Below are 21,459 nucleotides of genomic sequence, written 5' to 3' on the forward strand. Positions count from 1 at the left end.
CCGCTGTACATTGTCAATAAAGATCTTTTTATTGAGAGCTTGTGTGTGAAATGAAAGAAGGACAACACAAGCGGCTAAAACTCATCAGCAGAATGGCCGCCGGGAATGGTCGCGCCAGTCAGGAAAATCAAAACCGCTGACTGGTCCAACACCAACGCCTGGCTTTATTTGCACCTCGGTCCAATAAAGCACCACTTTCATCTATATAATATATATATATGTATATATATAATATATATATACACATACATATATATAATATATATACATATATAATATACATTATATATACACAGGTACAGCCACACGCACATATATATATTTATAGTTTTCATATACACCTTCAGACATCAAGTTTTTGTTTTTGTGGTTCTCACGTACGCGCGCGTAAACTGTTTATCGCGACAAACGTGTCTACTCAAGGCAACTTTTTTTTTTCCTTTCATCTCACCGTCATCGCTTCGTCGTCGACAAAAGTACAAAAAGTGGCACAGAGAGGACGAGCAGTAAAAATGCAATAAAATTAAATTACGTCAAACAAAAATCCTCACTTGTTGTATAAAAGAAGAAAAACACTTTTTGCCCTTTGAAGAAGAAAAAAGAAAAGTGCGACTCCAAGGCAACAAAGCGGGAGGGGGGGGGTCAACCTTACAGTGACCAATGATGTCACGAGGAGGGCGGGTCTTTCGCAGTCACTTTGGTAACCGCGGTGACGGCAGCTTCTAGTGTCCTGCACAATGCGTCCAGCACGTCCTCTGTTCCCTCCCCCGCTGAGAGGGCGCCGTCTTCCTGGAGGGGCGGGGCCTGGGGGTCGGCCGCTCTCTGGTCCGGGTCTTCCCGTTCCGCCATCTTGTCCGCTTTGGGGGAGGGAGCGGTTTGCGAGGGGGACAGCGCAGCGACGGGTGCGGGCTCCGCGGGGCCCGACGGGGGGGCGGCGTCGGGCGGTGACGGGGGGTCCTGCTCGGTGCCCGGGTCGATGAGGGATGAGGAGTCCCGCGTCTCCGTGTCGGAGGTGCTCGTGGGCGTCAGCGCCCCTTGCCGCTCGGACTTGGATGACTCTGGGCACGGCGGCGGGCCGGCGCTGGCTTCGCCGCAAGATGGGGGCAGGCCGGCGGCGGACGTGCTGGGCACCTCGTCGTCTTCGTCCTCGCTGCTCACGCGCCGCCGTTTCACGGGGATGGCGCCCTCCTCCTCTGCTCCCGCAAACAAGCGCGTGACAAAATGAGTCGAAATGCCAATCATGTGTCCTCCTTTTAAAAAGACGGATCGCGATGGACACGTACCGTCGTTGCGGCGGTGGCGGCACGCGTCCGCCAGCGCGTCGCGGCGCTGCACGCAAAGGTGACACCGCGTGGTCAGTTCCTGAAGGGCGGGGCCCAGGGCGGGGTCGAGGCTCGGTGGCGACTGCACCGACAGCAACAGCGTCAACGCCCGAAGGTCCTGCAGCAACAACAACGCACGTTGACAACATGACGGGGTGTGCGCACGACAGCGTACGTACCGCGTTGAGCTGGCCGGCGGTCTTGCTGAGCTGCGGCCAATCAGAGGCGAGCTCGGGCCGCAGGCCACCGCGCTCGCTCAGCACGCTGGCCACCAACACGCCCGCCAGGCTGCAGCAGCTGGCGCCCGACAACACCTGCACCTGGGAAACACACCTAAGTCACATCTTTGGCACGGAATCAGCGCCGTGTGGCCGGGAAACCAAAGGAAGCCATGTCCACGTTGTGTGTGTGCGTGCACCTTGTGCAGGAAGCACGTGAGGAAGGCGTAGATGGTGTTGTTGTTGAGGAAGCCCCGCTCGTCCATCAGGACGCGCTTGATGTACTCGCTGAAGGCGGCGTCATCGCACAGCAGCTTCACGCACGTCTTGGACAGCAGCGACTGAAACAAACGCACAGATGACGGACGGGGCGGGGCCTCAGCACGACGGAGCGGGACGGCTCACACCTGCGACTGGCACAGTTCGGTCCAGAGTTTAGGGAAGAGCGCAAGGTGCAAAGGAAGTCCTTCGTACGCCATCAGCACACCTGGAGGGGGGGGGGGGGGGACAAGCCAAAAGTCAGCGACACGTACCGCTCCCGGCGACCGCCGACCAATCGGGCGGGCGACACGCACTCAGCTTGACCAGCGTGTCGGTGAACTTCTCGCAGTTGATGGCCACGCGACACACAAGGTGAATGAACTGCTGGTACGGCAGGAAGTAGTCCAGCAGCATGCCGTCGTACACCTCGTCCTTGCCCTGGTGACGGAGAAGGCCATGTGAGCGACGAGAGCGCGCCATTTGAGAGAGATCCCGCCTGACCTTTGCGCTCTCCACCATGGACGGCAGCAGACACATGTTGAGTTCGGGCCTCGGGGGGCGGACGTTGCTCTTGGCCCCCAACAGCTTCATGTTCTCGCGGCAGGGCAGGTACGGGCCCGGCGACACTGCACAACGACAATCGAGCGGCACGCTCGCTCACACCCGCCGGGAAGTCCAATGTGTCGGCCGGCCGGCGCGGCGGATTTCCACTCACTGGGAATGTTGCTGTGGTGGTACGTAAAGTGGTTGTGTTGCAGGAAGGGCACCAGCGTGTGCAGGAAGTCGTGCGGGCTGAGCAGAAGCACTTCCTTCAGCACGTCTGAGGAAAGCAAGAGGACAAAACGCCCCCAGGTGGGTTTGGGTCCCGGGACGGAGAGAGGCGGGCCGGGCCGGGCTTACCCAGGCACGCGTTGCGAAGCTCCGGTGGGCTGTACGAGTTGAGCAGCGTGAGGAGCTTGTGGGCAAAGTCGATCCTCTCCTGCCACTGGATCAGAGCCTGCTTGACATCTTGCAAGGGATGGAGAAGAGTGACAAGAGTTCTGGAGCGAGCCAAGGTCACTTTGGAGACCTTACCTTTGCGCTGCAGGTAGGGCCTGGTGGCCTTGAGCACCGACAGGAAGATGGAGAGCAGCTCCACCAGGTCTCCGGTGACGTGGCAGGCGGTGGCCTCGTGGTACATCATGTGCAGCGTGTTGAACGACTGCCGGGAGAGAGGGGCTCGTGTCAGACGCCTGCTTCGGGGAAAAAACACCGTGACCCGCGCAAACCCGCCGCCGTCCACCTCCGTCATGAGGACCAGCCCTCGGTTGAAGACCACCAGCAGTCGGTCCTCGTCGTTCTCCAGCAGGACCCGGAAGGCGCTGGGGAAAAAAACCACCGTGTGCAAAAGGTCAAATCCCGCAATACGCTAAGCGCAAAAACTAGAGGAGGGGCTACCTGATGAGGGTGGTCCAGCACGAGCGTCCGTCCAGACATCTGAGGTAGCAGCTGATGGTGGTCTTCTTGAACTGTTTGACGTCCTCCACCTCGTCCTCCCGCATGTCCGCTCGCTGCGCTGCGAACAACTGCATGAGGTTGAAGAGCTCCTCCACCGCCTGGGAGGGAGGGAGGGGGCGAGTGAGGTGCCAGTTAAATCGGCGGCGCGGCGCAGCGAGCAAAGGCGGGCCTACCCGGGGATACTGGCTGGCGTGCGGCGTCAGGTTCTTGAAGGCCCACTGGATGTTCTGGTGCGAGGCCAGCTGGCGCGTGAAGGCGGGCGACTGCTCGCAGCACATGCGTAGGATGCCATAGTAGGCGGGCAGCATGCCGCGGTTGAACAGCACCACCTCCTGGTCGTCGTGGTCGGCCAGAATGTAGTTGAAAGCGATGTTCTTGGTCACGGCCGGGTTCTGAACCACCAGCCGGACGTTTTCGCCGCAGTCCACGCACACGTTGTACCAGAAGGACAACAGCGCCTGCTTGTTGTGATTGGTGGCGATGGCCGGCTCCGACAGTTTAGGCTGCCGCAAAACACACGCCCGCCGAGCGTCAGCAACCGACGCGACGACAAACTTTAGGCGCCATCTTTTTTTTTTCCCCCCGGGTTCTGACCGCACACCATACAAGCAAGTGGGAACTGAGTGCACGACGCAGTACCACATTTGGCCACAGGGCGCGGGGCTTTTTTTTTTTGGGTCATTGCAATAATAATAATGCAAAGTGTGCAAAGGTTGCGAGTTCCGCACGTACCTGGAAGAGGTTCCACAGGTCCATGAAGTAGAGGGAGAACATGAGCTTCTCCGTCTTGGAGATGAGGCAGTAGGTCATGAAGCTGAAGTACTGCACCAGCTTGGTGTTGCCGTGCACGATGGCGTCCACGTAGAGCTTGGCGCGGGCCAGCAGGCCCAGCAGGAGGTTGTAGACCTGGTGCAGCACGGCCGTGGTGTCGGGCGACAGCGGCAGTTCCCGCGTGGGCAGGTGCAGCGAGCGCGTGGAGCGGAACATCTGACGGAAGGAGTTGCTGGGGATCAGCGACACCAGCAGGTACGCCGCCGCTGCGTCGGGAACACAAATCCTTCATCAACGGACGGGCCTTGGTTACTGCTGGCGGCTTTTCGAGGAAGGCGGCGACCTACAGGTGCGCACGCGAGGGTAGTTGTGGGCCAGCAGGAAGCGTTCCACCCAGTTCTCCATGTTCTGCAGAACCCAGCTGTGGGCCAGCTTGTTCCGAGGAGTTTGCCCCGCCAGCCAGTCCAGACACTGGGACGGGTTGTACTCGATCACCTGAGGCATCAAAAAGTTGAAGAGGGACAAATACTCTGCGTGTGTGTGTGTGTTTGAGGTTTGGAGTGTTTACCTCCCAGATCCTCTGCAGGATGTACGTGGCGAAGGAGGGCATTCCCGGGGGGCCGCCCACAAACTCCATCAGCATGGTGAGCAGCTTGAAGAAAGGATTAGCAGCCTGGCCGCAGCGCAAGTAAACACACATTTAATTCTTTATTTACACGACAAAAATCCCTTTTTGAAAAAAAAAAAAAAAGCCCAAAAATGCAGAATGATTTGGTTCATCAATGACTCACCTCAGGCGTCAGCTTGGCGATGGAGGTGAAGAGCATGGAGACGATCTGGAAAAATGTACACGGTGAAGTCAGCGCAAGGTAAAAATAAATAATAATAATCCAGCCCATAAACGCACGTGCTCGGCCAGGCGGTTGTTGTAGCGACAGAGGCTGAAGATGAGGTTGCACGTCTGCCGGACGTTGATGCCGTCTCGGATGTGCTGGAAGAGGAAGGGGAAACCTTTGCCGCCCGTCAGCGCCGCCATGTCGCTTTGGGACAGGGTCAGGTGTCTGCCGACGCGCCGCCATTGGTCAAAAGCAGGAAGGGGAAATTTTATTTGAAGAACTTTGTTGAAGAACAGTTTCTCGTGGGCACGTACCGCTCGGAGCGCGACTGCTCCACCAGGAGGGCGACAAGGGCGATCATCTTCTCCAGAGCGGCCGGGCGATACTTCTCCTCGGCGAGGGACAGGATGTCCTCCTCCTCGTCCTCCTCCTCACCTTCCTCCTCTGACAGAACCTCCACCTGTAGCTGAGGAATGAAAACGACGTGGTGCTTTTTACCGCTTGGTTACCAGTCAAAATAAAAAAAAGTCTTCCACTGACGTTTTCCGGTCCTTTGGTGCCCATGTAGAAGTGCACCATGATGGAGATGGCTTGCAGCGACAGCAGGAATTGGCTCTGGGGGGGAGAACCAAAAAAAAAAAAAAAAAAAAAAAAAAACATGACTCAGCAACTTTTAACAGCTAGACAGAAAAACAGCGGAATCTTCTGAATATTTACTTTTTCTTCAATAGATAAACTAAATTCTACCCCCAGTCCAAATTTTTTTTTTTTTGGCCAATAATTCCTTTGTCCCTTGCGACCCACCTCCTCCTCTCCCATCTTGGCAAACTCGTAGAGGAAGGCGAAGTACTCGGTGAGGTGTTTGCTGTGCGGCTTGACGCCGTGCTCCATGATGGACAGCAGCGTCTTGACGAAGCGAGTCACGCACGAGCGGCTGCCGATGTCCTCCACCGAGCCGTCCATGTCGTCGGACCTGCGGGAGAGGGAAGGGGTCAAGGTCACATCCAACCGTGCTCCCATCCTGCAGGGGGGGGGGGCGTCCAAACAAAGAGAACGCACCCATCCTCCATGCCTGGCTGCAGGTAGAGGTGAGCGTGAACCGGACGCAGCCTCTGGATGACGTGGATGCACAACCTCTGGAACATCTGAGGCCAACAGCAGAGCACTCAGGACATGTCGCTAACAACGACGACACAATGAAGAACGGGAAGGCGAAGGCACCTGTCTGACAATCTGATTAGGACACTTGATGAGGATCTGCATGGGCCACCAGTTGTCGTCTGCCATCCTGTCCAAAAACCACTGGCAGGGGAGGGACATCATCATCATCATCGAGAAAGTGTTCACAACAACTCTGTGTGTGTGTGTGTGTGTGTGTGTGTGTGTGTGCGCACCTCACAAGCTGCCTGGCTGTTGTTGAACTGTTTGGTGAGGAGTTCAATCCACTGCAGCATAGTGGGCTGATGAGATAGAGCAAGAACATTTTTTTTTTTTTAATTCCCCTGAAACTCGGTAGGATTAGAATTATTAGTGGTAATTTGTCTACTTCTTTTTTTTTTTTTTAAACTCCCTGATTATAAAATGACGCTCTAGTCAAGAGTAAAGCAGTGTGTGTGTGTGTGTGTGTGTGTGTGTGTGTGTGTGTGTGTTGAATGACCTTTTCCTTGGAATGAATGAAGGTCTCCAGGACAAACGAGGTGCTGAGCTGCAAAACGAGGGAGGCAGACGTCAGCGCGGCGCAACTCGAGTCCCGACCAGCGAGTGCGCACGTTACCTTTGCCGTCATGAGGGAGATGGCTTTGGGGTCGGGGAGCGTGCTGGGGATGCTGCTGCACAGATGCCACATGAAGCTGCGGCCAAACAACATTCATTAAACATCATGGTCATTTATTGCTACGCTGCTGCTAACACTGACCCAAAGTAGGTGTGCTCAAATATGTTCTTGTCCTGGAGGAACTGCATGTTGTCGTGCCAGATCCACTGCAGAAGACACACGCACGTGAAGAAAAGAAGAAGGCCACAGACGCACAAGTGTGAAATCAGCCATACCTCCAGCAGGTCCGGCGAAACGTCAAAGGTGAACTCCTTGGCGGCGTCCTCCTGAAGCTCCACGCGTTTGTAGAACAGCATGTAGGCGCTGTGCGTCTGACACACGCCAAAACAACCAAGCGCGTCAGCTACACGCTTGCACGCTTCCACGCAAAGCCGCTCCTTACCTTCTCAAAGGAGAAGTCCATGAACTTGTCGGTGACCGAGTCGTACGTTTTGGTCTGCGGGGAGAAAAATAATTGCATTAGCGGCTTTCATTCATTTCATTCAACGGTGATTTAATTTAGCATTAGCACGAAGCGAGCGGACTGGGAAACCGCCGCGGCACGTCGACATCTTCACCCAACCGTGGTCACTTTGCATTTCGGCATCCGATATGGCGGCCGAGTCAGCATATGACATCGGCGAGCGTCTCACCGTCATCTCTCCGCCGAAGCACTCGGAGGCGAGCTGCGCCGAGTCGAAGGGTTTCACCTCGGCGTCGTTGAACAGGTACCTGCGCGGACGCCATCTTTTATTTTACGTGCTGTGTGTGTGCGTGTTTCCGAGCGAGCGTCGCCGCCGCCCTCACCACTTGTTGTTCTTGTACGCGTGAGGGTTGACGATGTCTCGTATGAAGCTGTAGTAATGGCCGCCGTCCGCCGTGCCCGTGTGCACCGTCACGCCGATCAGGTCGTACTCGGAACTCTCGGACGCCTTGGACTCGCCTTAACAAAAACATCAACACACGCGATCAGCGGAAAAGACGCGCAAAATCGGTTTGTATCTTTCACACCTTCTTTGGGTTCCCCTTTGGCCATGAGGAAGTGTTCGGTGTAGGGCGTCATGTCGAGGCGCAGCGGGAAGGAGAAGTGCGTGTTGACTTTCTCCTTCATCATGGTGACCATGTTGAAAGTGTAGCGCATGGTGTTGAAGCTCAGGATGCCCGGAAGCTTCTTGAAACAAGCCCTGCGTGCACGTACAATCTCTCATAACCGGGAGCCGTTTGGAACGGAATTAAAAATATTCCCGACGGTGTGGCTGACCTTTTCTCCGCACGGACCTTCTTCCCGCAGTGGGAGCACGTGTACATGTTGTCGCCCTCCAGCGTGTCCTTGATGGTCACCTCGTCCAGAGACTCCTAAACGCGCGCGCACACACATTGTTGGCACACGCGCGTCTGCGTGAAGAGCGGCGGGCGCACTCACATAGATGTTCTTCATGTCGGCCACCTGACACCTGACCGTGTAGAACTCCTCGGCCGTCTGGCTCACGTGGTCGCAGTCCTGCGGGGGCGCAAAACGGGCGACAGAATGACGCTCGGCAACGTTCGATTGGTGGACGGGGGAACGTGGGCGCGCCGACGACGTCGTCCGACTGACCAGAGAGACCACGTTGTTGGTGATGACGCCGCCAAACAGGGTCTTCACCGTGTCCTTCTGTGGAGGCAAACGCTGGACCGTCAAGCGAGGTGGAAGGGAAGTGTGGAAAGAAAGCGGGAGGAGTCCTTACCAGCTCGTGCGACATCTCCTCAATCTTGGTGATGAGGTCGGTGAAGAACTCCGTCATGTCCTTCTGCTCTCCCGTGTTGAGCGGCTGCTTGTCCATGGTGTAGGTCTTGCAAAAGGGCCGCGGGTTGTACGCCTTCCTCTCGCTCTCCTGCGGGCAGCCGGGAGACGGAACCGCGGCGGTGCCGCTCGTTTTTTTTGTTTCCCCACGTGCTACTGAAGCGGTCCCTTTTTAAACCCTCTCAGCGTGTAAAGCTCACCATCAAGTAGGTGAACATCTTCTGGAGCTCCAGCAGGGTGGTCTTGTGTTTGATCTCTTCGGCGTACTGCGCACGCAAACAGCGAGGCGACATAAGCGCTCCGAACGGCGAGGAAGAGGAGGAGGGGCCGACCTTGGCGGTGAAGATGGCCTGGCGGGCTTCGGGGATCATGTAGAGCTGCTGGATGGTGGACGCCAGGTAGCAGGTGGCGCCCAGGTTGGTGAGGCCCACAAAGCGACACTCGGCGCGCACGTCCTCGTGGGGCCAGTAGTCCCACTTGTACGGAGCGTGCGAGGCTGGCGGGCAAACAAAAGCGTCAACGGGGTTCCACGATTCAAAAGCCGCCAATCTTCTCACCCTGCATGTGCTGGGACATGACCCAGTTGTGAAGCAGGCGGTAGTTGTCGGCCGAGCCCTTGACCGTCTCCACCAGCAGGTCGTAGGCGGCGGCGCGGGCGGCGTGCGACTTGCACTTGGGCTGGGCGCGGTCGGCCAGGCTGGGCAGCAGGAAGAGGAGGTTGTGCACGTCGCGCAGGAAGTCCTGGCCCTCGCGGGAGAACTTGAACGGGGGCTTGTGCTTGAGGACGCTGGTGGCCAGCCGCAGCAGACCCGTCAGGCCGTCGTCCTCCACGCTGCCGTCCTGCTGGTCCAGCATCTCGCGGCTGCGCGGCAAGCAAAGCCTTCTTAGCATCTCGCCTTTGCGTGGCAATAAAACGGCCCACCTTCGTATGCAGTCTGCCAGGTGTCGCGCCAACGCGTCCAGGTCCAGCAGGGTACTCTGCACCGAGCCCGCCAGCCACAGAGAGGGAGAGACCTGACGTGAGTTCAAACACACCGACAACGCTAGCCAGCAGCAACAAACGCCCGTCCTGCCAGTGCCTGCTTTTATTTCTTTCTTTTTACTAAAATAATCCTTTATTTATTTATCTTTATTTATTTAATATACCGTAATTTTCGGACTATAAGTCGCACCGGAGTATAAATCGCACCAGCCATAAAATGCCCAAAAAAGTCGCTCCTGAGTATAAGTCGCCCCCCCCCACCCAAACTATGAAAAAAAATGCGACTTATAGTCCGAAAATTACGGTATACATTTATTTCCTTTATTTTTTATCTTTATTTATTGAATATATACATTTTTTTCCTTTATTTTTATTAAAAAAGATTTTTTTATTTATCTTTATTGATTTACATTTTGGGGGGGGGGTTTGGGGCGACGCAGTTGTGAACGGAAAACAAAAATATTGGCAAAGCAAACCCTCACATATCAAAGAACCTTCAAATAATAATAAATGAAATAAACCCCCACAGCAAAGAACAAGCGCGTCCCACCTGGGTGGCGTCTTTGACATGGATGTTGTCGATGAGCTTGCACAGCAGCCAAAAGTATTCTTTGCAACCGCTTCGGAGGGGCGGCTCCTCCTCGTAGTCCTCCACCTGAACACCAAAGACGCGTTACCCTCCGGACGGCACGCCCTCCAAGTCATCGTCGGAGCACTTTTCTCTTTTTCAATACCCTGATCGGTTTGACAGCTTGCGCGTCGGGCAGAAACTTGAGCAGCGTGGATGCGGCGAGCAGCAGGAAAGATCTGTTGATGGACTCGCCGCCTTCCAGGCCCGAGAGGGAGAGCTTGTAGAGGCCGTTGCACGCCTCGTGACGCACGGCCGCCTGAAAGAGAATCAAATATTGCCGCAAACGCCGGCGGAGAAAGACCAGGGGGGCGCTCTCACCTCGGGCACCAGCAGGGTGAGTTTCCTGAGCCAGTCTTGCAGACGCTCGCTGTCGGCCAGGCTGGACTTGACGGACGACGAGCAGTGGGCCCAGCTCACCAGCAGCCACATGGAGTAGTGAGTCACTAGGCACACGCCAACACGCTCACCGTTAGCGTCGGACAACACCTAGCGCTGACATCCTGAAGTGGACCGTATCGGCAAACCTCTCATCAATACCTCCCGACGCTCACCTTCATGTCGGGACCGGTGATCCGACTGGGCCTTCAGAACTCTGTGGAACAACAGCAAAAAAAGATCACGTCCAATAAATCCATGGCACAGCTAAACAAAAAACCAGACAGTGAAAAGCGATATTCGTCGACATCCCAGTTAGCTGAAGGCTAGTTTTTGGTGGTTTGGACACGCTTTGCCGCCACCTGGAGGATGGGAGTGGAACATGCAATCCCGCTGCGAGGCGACGTTTGCCCACCTGTGCGCCAGGTTGTCGTAGGTGTAGGCCACGTTGATGAGCCGCTCGATCAGGTTGGTTCCTTGGACCAGGCTGAGGAACACCTGAAAGGCAAACAAGGCAGTTGGAGAAGAACCTGATGGATGGATACGAACGTGCGTGTGTGTGTGTGTGTAGCCACCTCGGTGAGTCTGGGGATGTGAAGACTTTTGCCGTGATCTACGGCGGACTTGCGCGACTTCCCCGGCCAGGCCCGCTTGCGTTGGCCATCGGCGAGGCCGGACCAGGAGAAGACGTCGTGGTAGGCCAGGTCCAGGTCGGCGGGGTCCACGGCAAATTGGCAGATGAGCTTCAGCAGGCAAGCCAGGCAGTCCAGCAGCCACTGGACACGGCGGGTGGGAAATTCAAGTATGAGTTTGGAGAAATGGAGAATAGACTTCCTGGTGGCAGCTCACCACAGTCCAGGACTCCCGGTCTTTGGGCTCCAGGATGGCGGAGTTGAAGATCTCCAGGAGCAGCTGCAGACCGCCAGATGAAACAAACTGGAAGGACGAAGGGTGGAGGATGAAGAAGGAGAGAAAGTTTGTAGCACGCTGGACTTTCTGTCAGCCGTGCCGTTGTTGTTGTCACCTTGCAGCTCCACGAGTTTTTGCTGTTTTCAATCTGGTCCTCGCTAGAGTCGTCCGAGTCGGGGTACAAGTCGCTGTAGCTGCCCTAAAAAAAAAAAAAAAAAAAAAAAAACCACACACACACACACACACATACAGGATTAAAGTAGTGTGTCGACCGGCCCAACCACCAAGTGGGAAAGAAAAACAAAAAGGGAGGCGGGTCTGACCGTGGACTCCCTATGGATGCGCCTGTTGGGCTTGCCAAGTGCTTCGATGATCTCCAGCGCGTACAGAAGCTTGTGGGCACTTTTCATCCTCAGCAGCTCCTTCCAGCACGGCCCTTCGTCCTGGAAAAAGCAGCAGGTCGTCAGAACGCACGCGAGCGAGCGAGCCAGACGGCGCGGAAGAGCGGCTGCCCACCGTGCCGTCGTCCGAGATGTTCTGGAAGGCCCGTAGCATCTTGGGACACGTGGGCAGCAGCATGAGAAGCTCCCAAACGCGGCGAGAAAGGTTCTCGGCGTGTAGGTGCAGTTCCTCGCAGCGAGCCATCTGCGCGCACAAACACCAACGTGGACAACCATCACGGAGAGGCAGATAAGCTACGGAAAAAAAAAAAAAATGGTGGTCGCGACCAACCTCGGGAGCGTGGTGGCGTTCGGCGTGGCTGGGTGCCTTGAAGCAGGCCAGCATCTCCAGCAGGTCAAAGAGCGTGGTGAGATGCGGCTCCTGTAGCAGCAGCAGCATGGGGATGTGCTCCTTCTGCGGGGGAGGCAGGCACGACGCCGGCAGCTGCACGCCTTCGCCTTTGCGCTCGCGCCGAGGCGCCCCCAGAGACACAAACACCATCTGACGCCGCGCGGTCAAAAAAGCCACACCTTTGAATGTTTGGCGTCTTTTCTCCCAATGGTCAAGAGGTTTAAATCATTTGCTGCTCCCAGGTTTCCTCTCAAATGCACTTACCTGCATGTCCTTGAAGCCCAGCTCATGAAGAGTCTTCTCGTCGTAGTCTGTGGTCAGTTCGTGGCCCGACGAGATCATACGGACGGGTCCCATCAGACCCCCTGGAAAGCACATTGCCGCACGTTACGTTTCCTCGGAGACCGGGGTGAGGGTGGGAGCGCCGTGGCGCGAAGCGGACCTGAGAAGTCTCCCGGCTGCCGGCCGCTCTGGCCGAACTCCTGCAGCTGCGCCTGCTGGTTCATCTGCTCCTTTTGCAGGTTTTCGTACCAGTGGGTCACCTCTGCGCGCAGGTCTGCCACCTGATCGCTGGGGTACATCTCGATGGTCATCTGCTTGGAAGAAGACGGGAAAAAAAAATTCTTCAATTAGTCGTCGTGACTTTTTCCGGGCGGACCCCTTGGAATGTGAAGAACGATGCCAGGTGACCTTGTCGGGAAGTCCGGCGGGCTGACAGACGATCCTGAGCGGCAACGATTGTTTGTCGCTGAGCGCCTTGAGGTGGCTGCCGATGCCCGTGCCCTCGATCTGCCACTGGCGCAGGTGGTAGGCGAACCTGCCAAAAGGAAAGAGGGGGGGGGGTGAGCGAGGAGGCACGGTCAGCGTGATTGTCCCTTTGGGTCGTACCTGCGCCTGAAGGCCTCCAGGTGCGTCTTGAGCATAAGCAGGCCCCTCTCGATGCTGGTCAGGCCCGACTGGGGGTCCTTCTCCAGGTTGGCCGACGCCATCAGCAGACTCTCCATGCACTTGCGGATGAACTCCTGCTCCTTCTCTAGGCCCGTCTTGCCCGCTGAACACGCCATTAAGTAAGCGCCATCAGCACCAAACCCAAAGCGGCGCCAATCCGACCACTACTGACCGTTGATGTAGTAGGAGTTGATGTACTGGATAGCGGCCCGGCTGATGTCGGCCGACTGAGCTCGGAGGGCGATGCCCCACAGCTGGTCCATGCCGCACAGCTGCAAGAGAGGATGCTGCTGGTAAGCGGCGTGAGAAGATGGCTTGAGACCCGGACGGGCCGGGAAAGACCTCGCAGTTGGCGGCGTTGTCCAGTGCGCTGGTGGCCAGCCGGGCCAGGTTGCAAAGGTGCTGGAAGAGGTTCAAGCCCGTCATGCTGATGGTCTCCGGCTTCAGCTGAGGCATCTGGACACACAAAAAAGATGTCATTCTCCACTTGGTTTAAAAAGAACACCTTGACCCAAAACGGGCAGAAGGTTTTCATGTATGTCGGCAGGCTGGTACCTTCTCCAGGAAAAGGTGCTTGTAGGTCTCCATGCCCATGGCGTGTTGGTCCTTGCTGCGCACCTGGTTGAGGAACCAGTGCAGGGCGTCGTCGTAGCACTCGGCGTCCTCCACCAGGCAGTGCCACAGGATGTCCACCTGCTCCAGACTCAGTCCTGAAGAAAAAAAATAATCACTTTGAGGCGTGCATATCAAGAGAGCTAAACCAGTGTGTGAGTGAGTGCAAGATCTTACTGAAGTGGTCTGGAGATCCCAGCGTGGAGAAAACGCACGTGAGGAACTGAAGGCGCACCTGCACCTCCGCACTGTGACTGTACCTAAAAACAGGGCACCAAAAACGTGGTGTCATTTTCTCGAGCGGTGTGTGTGTGTGTGTGTCAAATGGGCCTGACTCACAGCGCAAACTTGTGGCGTTGCTGCCGGACCTCCTGGATGTAGTGCTGGAGGTTGTCGAAGAACAGCTTCATCATGTGCAGCTCCTTCTCGGCCCACCTGACCCACAAAAAAAAATGTTTGACTGACAATTATAAAAAATGATGCTCGACATCAAACGATTGATTGGCCTTCACGCCTTACTCACATGGTGATCCAGTGCGTGTCGTAGCTGGAGCCGAATTGCTGGAAGGTGCCGAAGAGCTTGGGGAGGAGCCTCAGCGAGACCACCACGGACCTGAGGGCACACGGGCGCTCCCGCTTAGCAGAGCTCGCTGGCCCGCCTGAGGGCAGACGGCGGGTCGGGTGCTCACCGGTGATGCGCCAGGTTGTCCAGGCAGCCCTCGATGAAGCGCATGCGGATCTGCCGGTCGGTGAACCAGCACACCAGCGAGCAGAGCAGCTTCTCGGCCTCGTTGATCAGACCCTCCGACAGGTGGCTCTGAAACGCCGACGAGCAAACGTTGGAGGTAAAGTGTCGGGAAGAGAACGGGAAGTCCCCGATGCGGCAAAAAAAAGTCAACGTACGGCGTCGTCGTCCTGCACCAGGTCCCACAGCAGCGTGTTGCCCTTCTTGCAGACGTTGTCCAGGTTGACGTCGGCGACGGCGTGGCCGCCCGAGTGCTGATGCTTGTGCACGGCCGGCCCTGAAAGCCCAACGCTCTCAAAATTGAGGAAACGCTCGATTGGGCGAAAATCCACTAAGCGAGCCGGCTTGGAGAACTTGGCGCCGCACCTTGCACCAGGTGCTCGTGGTAGATGGACGCCAGGTTGGGGAGGTGCTGCTGCAGGTGTGAGCTGAGCTCGGCGTGCGAATTGATCTGGACCAGCTCTTCCTCGCAGCCCGACTCCTCGCCGTCAAAGTCGGCCATGTTCTTTTCCGACTTGGCGCTGACCTGCGAGCTGCTGCAGCTCACGTCGTCCGTGCTCAGCATGTCCTCCACCGTGGGCCTGTTGCTCAGGAGAGGAAAAAAAACCCATAAAAGACCAAAATGGCAGACGAAAGCACACACAGACCAAAAAAATCAATAAAAACTTCGACCGAGCGGCTGCCGTTGAGGGCGGTGACGACGACCTACCCGTCGTGATGGTGGTTGTGATGATGATGATGGTGGTGGTGATGATGCTGGGGGCCAATGAAGCGCCGGCAGTTGAAGATTTCTCCGCCCATGGCCTCGCCCAGGAAGTTGGCGGGCCGGGCCACGCAGGATGGGTCCTGAGGCCCCGCCCCTCCCTGGCGGGGACTGACGTCAGGCACCTGGGAGGTCTGCGCGGACGAGGACGCCACGCACGTGTCCATCATCCGCATACGATTCTCCAGGGAAGTGGACGCGGCGGCGGCGGCGGCAGCCATGATGGCGGACGTCTCCGGGCTGAAGGGGAGGACCTTGGCTTTTGCGCCGTCGCTCAGAGCCTCGCCCGCTTTCCTCTTGCGTGACTCCGCTTGGTCCCGGGGGTCCTTCTGTCAGACAGGGGGGGTCACAAGTCAGTCATGTGATTGCAACCAATCGGATTATTGATTCCTTAGTAACATTCTTCCCACCTCCGCCTTGTGCGACCGGCTGTCGGGAGACACCTCTTCTTCCTCGTCCTCCTCCTCATCGTCATCGTCGTCCTCCTCCTCGTCTTCCTCATCGTCGTCGTCGTCATCTTCCTCGTCCTCATCCTCCTTCAGGGCCTCGCTGTCGGCCATGTCGTCCGAGTGGACGTCGCTGGCGGGGCTGCCGGCCGACTGGCTGGCTCCGCTGGAGGCCACCTCGTTGCTGGAGGCGTCGCTGCGGCCGCTGGTGCTGCCCGGCCCGCTGCTGCCTTCCTCGGCGCTGTTGGCCGTCTCGTCCGAGCTGCCCTGCATCGACTCCTGACAAATGAAAACGACACACGGTAAAAACAAACGTAGAAATGCCAATGAGGTATTTTGAGGATGTTGGCGTGGAAACCTCGGTGTCGGAAAGCCGACGCTGTCCGCGCTTGCCGCCCGACATCATCTGCTCGTCCATGTCGCTGCGCTGCGTGTCGCTGCTGTCGGGGCTGGCGGCCGGAGAGCCTGAGCGACAAAAGGTCACGCACCGCAATGACGCAAATGGAACCAAACTGTTGTCGTGCGCACGGCGCTCACCCTTCTTGTTGCCCGCGCCCATGTTGGTGTTGAGCAGCGAGGCGAAGGAGCTCTGCTTGGACACCTGGGCTTTGGCGGCCAGGGCGTTGTTCCACAGAGCCTTGATGAGCATGGAGGCCAAGTAGAGCGTCTGCAAAGCCGCCACAGCGTCAAATCCAGATACAGGCAGTCAATCCGGGGAAGGCCGTCAAGGGGTGACGCTTTGGAGTACCTGTTCGGTGTGCGCGCTGGGGTGCAGACCCGAGACCAAGTTGAGGACGTGGCGAAGGGGCGCCGGGTCCAGGTTCTTGATGAGGGAAGGGAAAAGGTCGTGGATGTAGCGGCTGCAGTGCTTCAGCTGGGACAGGAAGGAGATGTCGTTGAGAAACAGCAAATGAAAGAAAAAAAAAACGGATTAACCCGCATAAGGTGAACAGCAGAGGGCGCTGTTTCACTTTTCAGACCAGCTGGTTATTTGACAGCGTTTTCATTTGATGCATCTCTTGTCCACTGGATCTTTTGGACAATTTGGAACCCCAGCGCCGAGGTTTCTACCTGAGCCGCGGCCCAAATGCAGTCCACGTGCTGCGTGCTGAGTCGGCCTTCCGCCGCCAGGAAGTTAAGGATCACTTGGCACTGTTTGATGATCTGAAGAAAAACACAATAGGACAAGACGTGGGCCTTGGGAACCTTTCCGGCCGACGGTGTGAAACTTGCTCCGCTCGCACCTCAATGTGCAAATTGGGTCCGAAAAGGTGCTCGATCACGCTGTTGTGGATCAACCAGTCGGCCAGATCCTTGGCGATCGACCTGAAAACCAAAAACGCACGCGTTGACGACAACTGGGTACAAATCGACACACAATCACGCACGACTTACGTTTCAGTGTCGGACACGAGAGACTCGTTGTTGCAGACGTCGTTAAAAGTGTGCAGCTGGTTCTGAAGGGGAGAACAGTTTTCATTAGAACAATTCAAGGAGGAAACCCAAAAAAAGGGGGGCGGGGTTTTAAGGCGACTGACAGTGATCTGACTGAGTCCGGCCAGCCTCATGGTGAGCGTGGGCGACATGAAGTACTTGTAGGCCAGGTCCAGGCTCTCCTTGTCGAAGCACAGCGCGCTGTCCAGGGGCTCCTTCACCGTGCTCCACATCAGGTCGGCCATGTTGCGCGCCGCGCTCTGACGCAGGTCCTGGTCCGAGAGCTGGCACAGGTACCTGAGCGGGCGAGACACGTTTGGATTCCCGTGAGCCCGTACTCAACAAAGTGCTAGCGTAGCTTAAAATAAAAAAAACCCTAACGATGTCGGTTCTTTGCTCGCCAGCCTGCCTCTTCCCGGGTCATGCGAGGAGAGGCTTGCCGGCGGCCAGGAAACGGTCGCTATGGTAACAAGGGGCCTACCTAGCAACAAGCGCCAGGATGCGGAGGAGAGGGGCGTTTAAAATAAAAATAAATGGGTGCACTCACCGTATGACGTAGGAGCGGAAGGGGATGATGTGCTGCATGACGGCCGGAATGTGAAGCCATATCCGGATCTGAGGCCGCACGCACACACACACACACACACACACACACACACACACACACACACACACACACACACACACACACACACACGGGCCAAAATTAGAACCGGGAACCGGGCGAGTCATCCTACGTCCCGTCCTAACTCACGTTCGACACGATGCTGATGAAAGCGTGCGCGATGGGGAAGGGGAGGCTGTCGGGCGTGGCGGCCTGGAAACATTCCTTCATCAGAGAGAGGCCGTGCTTGCCGCAGAAGAGGCAGACGTAGCGCAGAAGGTGCAAAGGAACCTCCACGTCCTGAAAAGCACAAGAAGGACTTCTGTGAAGAGTCACCCAATGTCGTTTTTGTCCCCTCTGTCCTCGCTTGACTGAATTATGAACACTTTTGTGCTTGTCAAAGGGTGTTTAGCTTACATTCATGTCACAAAAGGAGCCCAGGATGCTGCTCTCGTGAGCAGGTATGTCCTGAAAGAAAAAAAAAAAAGTCATCCTTTTAGTCGCCATCACGTGGGAATCTGCTCAATCTACGCGACATGCATTGGAACAGCAGACGAGACCTTCTTTATTCCAGGAGCTCAAATGGGAAGTGACAGTAGATTCAGTAAATGCATTGGGGGTGGGGTTCCTACTTTATTTTCTACATTCCAAATCATTTTCATGACGACGTGTTTGTGTGATTGCGCATGTTCACCTCGATGGTGGGGTGCGTGTTGTGTTTGTAAGCCGTGTAGAGCGGGAACTGGATCTGGAAGATCTTGGCGGCGCACAGCAGCAGCTTCTCTCGCTCGTCGGTGCTCCACGAGCTGAATGCGTCAAGCTCGCCGCCATCCTCCTCCTCATCGTCGTCGTCCTCCTCCTCCTCGGCCTGCTTCCGGTTCAGGTCGGCGCCCGGGGACTGGGCGTCCTCCTCCTCCGCCGAGTCCCGCTCCACGTTGACGGGCTCGTCTTCGCCGGGCGAGGCCGGCCGGCGGGGGCCCCGTTGGTCGCGGTCGGCGGCCCCCTCAGGGGCGCGAAGGCGGCACAGGCGGTCCCTGAGCCCGGCGATCTGTCCCACCACCAGGTTGATGAGCGCGTACACCAGCTGGTTGAAGACCTCCAGGTGCTTGTACTCCTTGAAGCAGCACAGGCATTGTCTGCCGAGCAAAAAAGCCACGCCGTCCGTCAGTCATCGCCGCGGCAGCCACGACAACAATACAGCTCACCTCTGCGTCCACGAGCTGATGTGAGCCAATACCCGCAGCGCATGTTCCTTCTTCAGCTGGAAGCCGCCCTCGCCGCCGCCATCCGCGTCCGAAACTGAGGAGCGAGCGCAACGAAATGCAAATGAATCAAATCAAATGTTCAAGTCTGAAATGTTGACTAATGACAATTTGTGGGGGATGTTTGGAGAGCGTTATCGTCGCCATTCATTCATGAACGGGGGCGTCACCGAGAGAAGCAGATAAAGATTTTGCAGGGTTGGGGGTTGAGTCAAAGGTTGTAAACCAGGTTTTTGTTTCTGGTGCCGAAGCGCAAGCGTGTGCTGCTGCCGCAGCAAGTCTGGGTTCAAAGGTCGCCGGCACACGACATACGCTCGGCCGGAAACGCACCGCCGACAACGCTCCCCCACAACAGTAACTCAACTTTTGACATGTCAGCAACATTTTGGGGTATCACACACCTCATCACTCTTATTTATTCATTATTTGTTCCTTCATGTTTTTATTTGTTGTGTTGTTTACTTTGATGTATATTCTGTACTCTTGTCACCGTGGGAACGTCATTTCGATCTCTTTGATTCTTGGCGTGTGAAGAAATTGACAATAAAGCAGACTTTGACTTTGTGACTCGTAATAATAAAGAAATAAAATACACCCAAAGTTGTGCTTTGATAAATTTGCAGAGGCCACACGTTTTTTTTTTAACCTGTCAACTCCATTGAAAAGAAAATGGAAAAGTACAGCGAGAATTCTCAAACTGCACAACCATGTCACGTTCGATTTAAAACGGATTTGTCCAATCTTGATCTCGGATGTCGCGGTATTGAGCACAACGCGAGTTAGTTGACACTTTAACGTAAATATTCCTCTCTTTTGTTGTCTATTGTCGTCGGCTCTCACGCGTAGGCCAAAGCCGACATTGTCCCCAGCTCGCAATTTTCGAGTAAATCCGACCGCAAAAAAAACAAAAACACTCGATCCCAACATCCGCTGGCGATGAGGTGGTTATTAGGAGAACAAATAAAAAGAGACACGCTCAGGGAGCAAAGTTGGACGGTGCTAGCGTTAGCTGAGCTAACGGTTACGACGATTGACTAGTTTGGCCAAACGGGACGAGCAGGAGGGTAGAAACGACAGTGATTTGGACTAAAGTCACGACCAGATGACACGAGTCCATCTTGTTCGGGCTTGTCAGTGTGTCCAAAACAAAACCTCAAAGTCGCTCGAGCTGACAAACATCAAACAAGGTGGCTAGCAGGCCTAGCTTATCGAGCGAACTTTCCCTGTCGCTTCTATTTTCCTGCAAGACTTTTCCAGGATATTTTCACGCCCTTGTGGAGTTAACCGTCGACAACTGGCAGACTAGCCAGGGACGACTGACTCGCACTTGGCGGACGGACTGACGGATATACAAGGCCCCAAACTGCCTGACAATCTGAGCCGACAAATGTGACAATTGGACACCAATGGATTGAATGATGGCACCCGACACGATCCCAAATGAGGTGTGGGGGGGCAAGTTGCAAAGAGCTAACGTTAGCCAGCAAGCTAACGTTGATTGTGTATGTGTGTGTGTGTTAGTAGCCGAGCAGGTTGCCCTCCTCACTTTCGTTCAGAACCTCCACCAGCTCGGCGCAGTTTTCACACATCGTTGGCGCAGAGGACGGCTCGAGTGCTCCGCGTCAAACCATCCTCCGGACGGGGGGAAGGAAGGCGGCTGGACGGCTGACGGCCGGGGCTGGCCTTTGACTTCCAGGCTGCTGCTTGGGCTCCCAAATAGAAGCCAACGAAGGGCCCCTCGCGGAGGCTACAGCGGTCGGCGGGCCGACCGGAGCACGGAGCTTGTTGGCGAGCAAGAGGTCGACGTTGGCATCCGAGCGACAGAAGAAAAACAAACGGCGGCCGAGCGAAGCCGACTGAAGCCGAGTCACTTTGCAGGCGGCTGGACGTTCGTTAGGAGAGTGGACATGGCCGCCATGTTTAAAACTAGGAGGAGGGAGGGGCGGGGGCTTATAGTTGACGCAGCCTGCGCTGCTCTTCGGCCTTTTCCGACACTTTCCGGCGCTCTCCGGCGAACTCGTGTGCAGCACGTTGGGCTTTCCCGAGGTGTCGCGAGATTCTACCGTGACGTCGTCAGTTTCGCAAATTAAAACAGATGATTAAAAAAAATACAAATATGAAATTTCATACCCGTTAAAAACTGTAAAAACAAAAACCTACAGTTTTCAATAATTTTTTTTTTTTTTTTTTAAAAGATTCGCTTTTAGGGTTGGCACCGTGTTGGTGAATCAATGGCGCCCTCTGCTGTACTAGGAAAAGTATTGCAGCTCAGCGGAATCAACAAAGGCAAAACAGCATTCGCATCAGTTTCAAGAGCGATTTCAACCTCTCAGAAAAAGTGAAAAGAAATACAGTTGAGGTCGAGTTATGTACTCGTAATGATTTAATATGAAAACCGCAAAACATCACAGAAGTTCTGAGAGAGACTTGCTGATTTGCTATTTCATGCGTTCAG

The 21,459-nt window shown here is 55.8% G+C and overlaps 1 protein-coding gene and 1 long non-coding RNA gene across 10 annotated transcripts; one reads left to right on the forward strand and one right to left on the reverse strand.

Moving 5' to 3' along the window:
• Positions 1-6: 6 nt before the first annotated feature.
• usp34 (ubiquitin specific peptidase 34) lies at positions 7-20,947 on the reverse strand. 9 transcript variants are annotated; one of them, XM_061274181.1, is made up of 79 exons: positions 20,551-20,946; positions 18,948-19,041; positions 18,437-18,878; positions 18,160-18,210; positions 17,893-18,042; positions 17,686-17,753; positions 17,243-17,435; positions 17,100-17,161; positions 16,949-17,030; positions 16,776-16,868; positions 16,453-16,578; positions 16,242-16,371; positions 16,063-16,169; positions 15,669-15,983; positions 15,205-15,587; positions 14,862-15,076; positions 14,654-14,772; positions 14,440-14,567; positions 14,274-14,363; positions 14,090-14,185; positions 13,928-14,010; positions 13,694-13,848; positions 13,481-13,594; positions 13,311-13,410; positions 13,079-13,241; positions 12,881-13,007; positions 12,633-12,783; positions 12,455-12,555; positions 12,131-12,340; positions 11,915-12,043; positions 11,722-11,841; positions 11,514-11,597; positions 11,339-11,425; positions 11,065-11,265; positions 10,905-10,987; positions 10,666-10,706; positions 10,433-10,557; positions 10,218-10,370; positions 10,034-10,138; positions 9,424-9,479; positions 9,059-9,363; positions 8,834-8,997; positions 8,702-8,767; positions 8,446-8,592; positions 8,316-8,372; positions 8,142-8,219; positions 7,980-8,074; positions 7,730-7,902; positions 7,526-7,661; positions 7,372-7,450; positions 7,122-7,175; positions 6,955-7,050; positions 6,821-6,885; positions 6,680-6,755; positions 6,563-6,610; positions 6,300-6,365; positions 6,127-6,207; positions 5,965-6,050; positions 5,710-5,878; positions 5,446-5,520; positions 5,220-5,371; positions 4,977-5,130; positions 4,861-4,905; positions 4,638-4,742; positions 4,417-4,564; positions 4,031-4,335; positions 3,472-3,801; positions 3,239-3,396; positions 3,084-3,162; positions 2,876-3,002; positions 2,702-2,809; positions 2,517-2,621; positions 2,303-2,427; positions 2,116-2,239; positions 1,948-2,027; positions 1,741-1,881; positions 1,502-1,642; positions 1,284-1,440; positions 7-1,193 (listed from the first exon to the last, which is right to left on the reverse strand). In XM_061274181.1, the coding sequence occupies exons 1-79, from the start codon at positions 20,591-20,593 to the stop codon at positions 667-669; spliced, it is 10,602 nt and encodes a 3,533-aa protein (XP_061130165.1). In that variant the 5' UTR covers positions 20,594-20,946; the 3' UTR covers positions 7-666. The 9 variants fall into 9 exon arrangements, with proteins under 9 accessions (XP_061130165.1, XP_061130164.1, XP_061130162.1 ...); XM_061274180.1 differs by having other exon boundaries at positions 9,424-9,515; XM_061274178.1 differs by having other exon boundaries at positions 8,702-8,997; positions 9,424-9,515; positions 20,551-20,947.
• Positions 19,908-20,727, forward strand: LOC133151340 (uncharacterized). The gene is made up of 2 exons (XR_009713885.1): positions 19,908-20,449; positions 20,526-20,727. It is a non-coding gene; the product is annotated as an uncharacterized LOC133151340 (long non-coding RNA).
• Positions 20,948-21,459: the final 512 nt, after the last annotated feature.

Source organism: Syngnathus typhle, linkage group LG3, assembly GCF_033458585.1.
Source record: "Syngnathus typhle isolate RoL2023-S1 ecotype Sweden linkage group LG3, RoL_Styp_1.0, whole genome shotgun sequence".
Lineage (NCBI taxonomy): Eukaryota > Metazoa > Chordata > Actinopteri > Syngnathiformes > Syngnathidae > Syngnathus > Syngnathus typhle.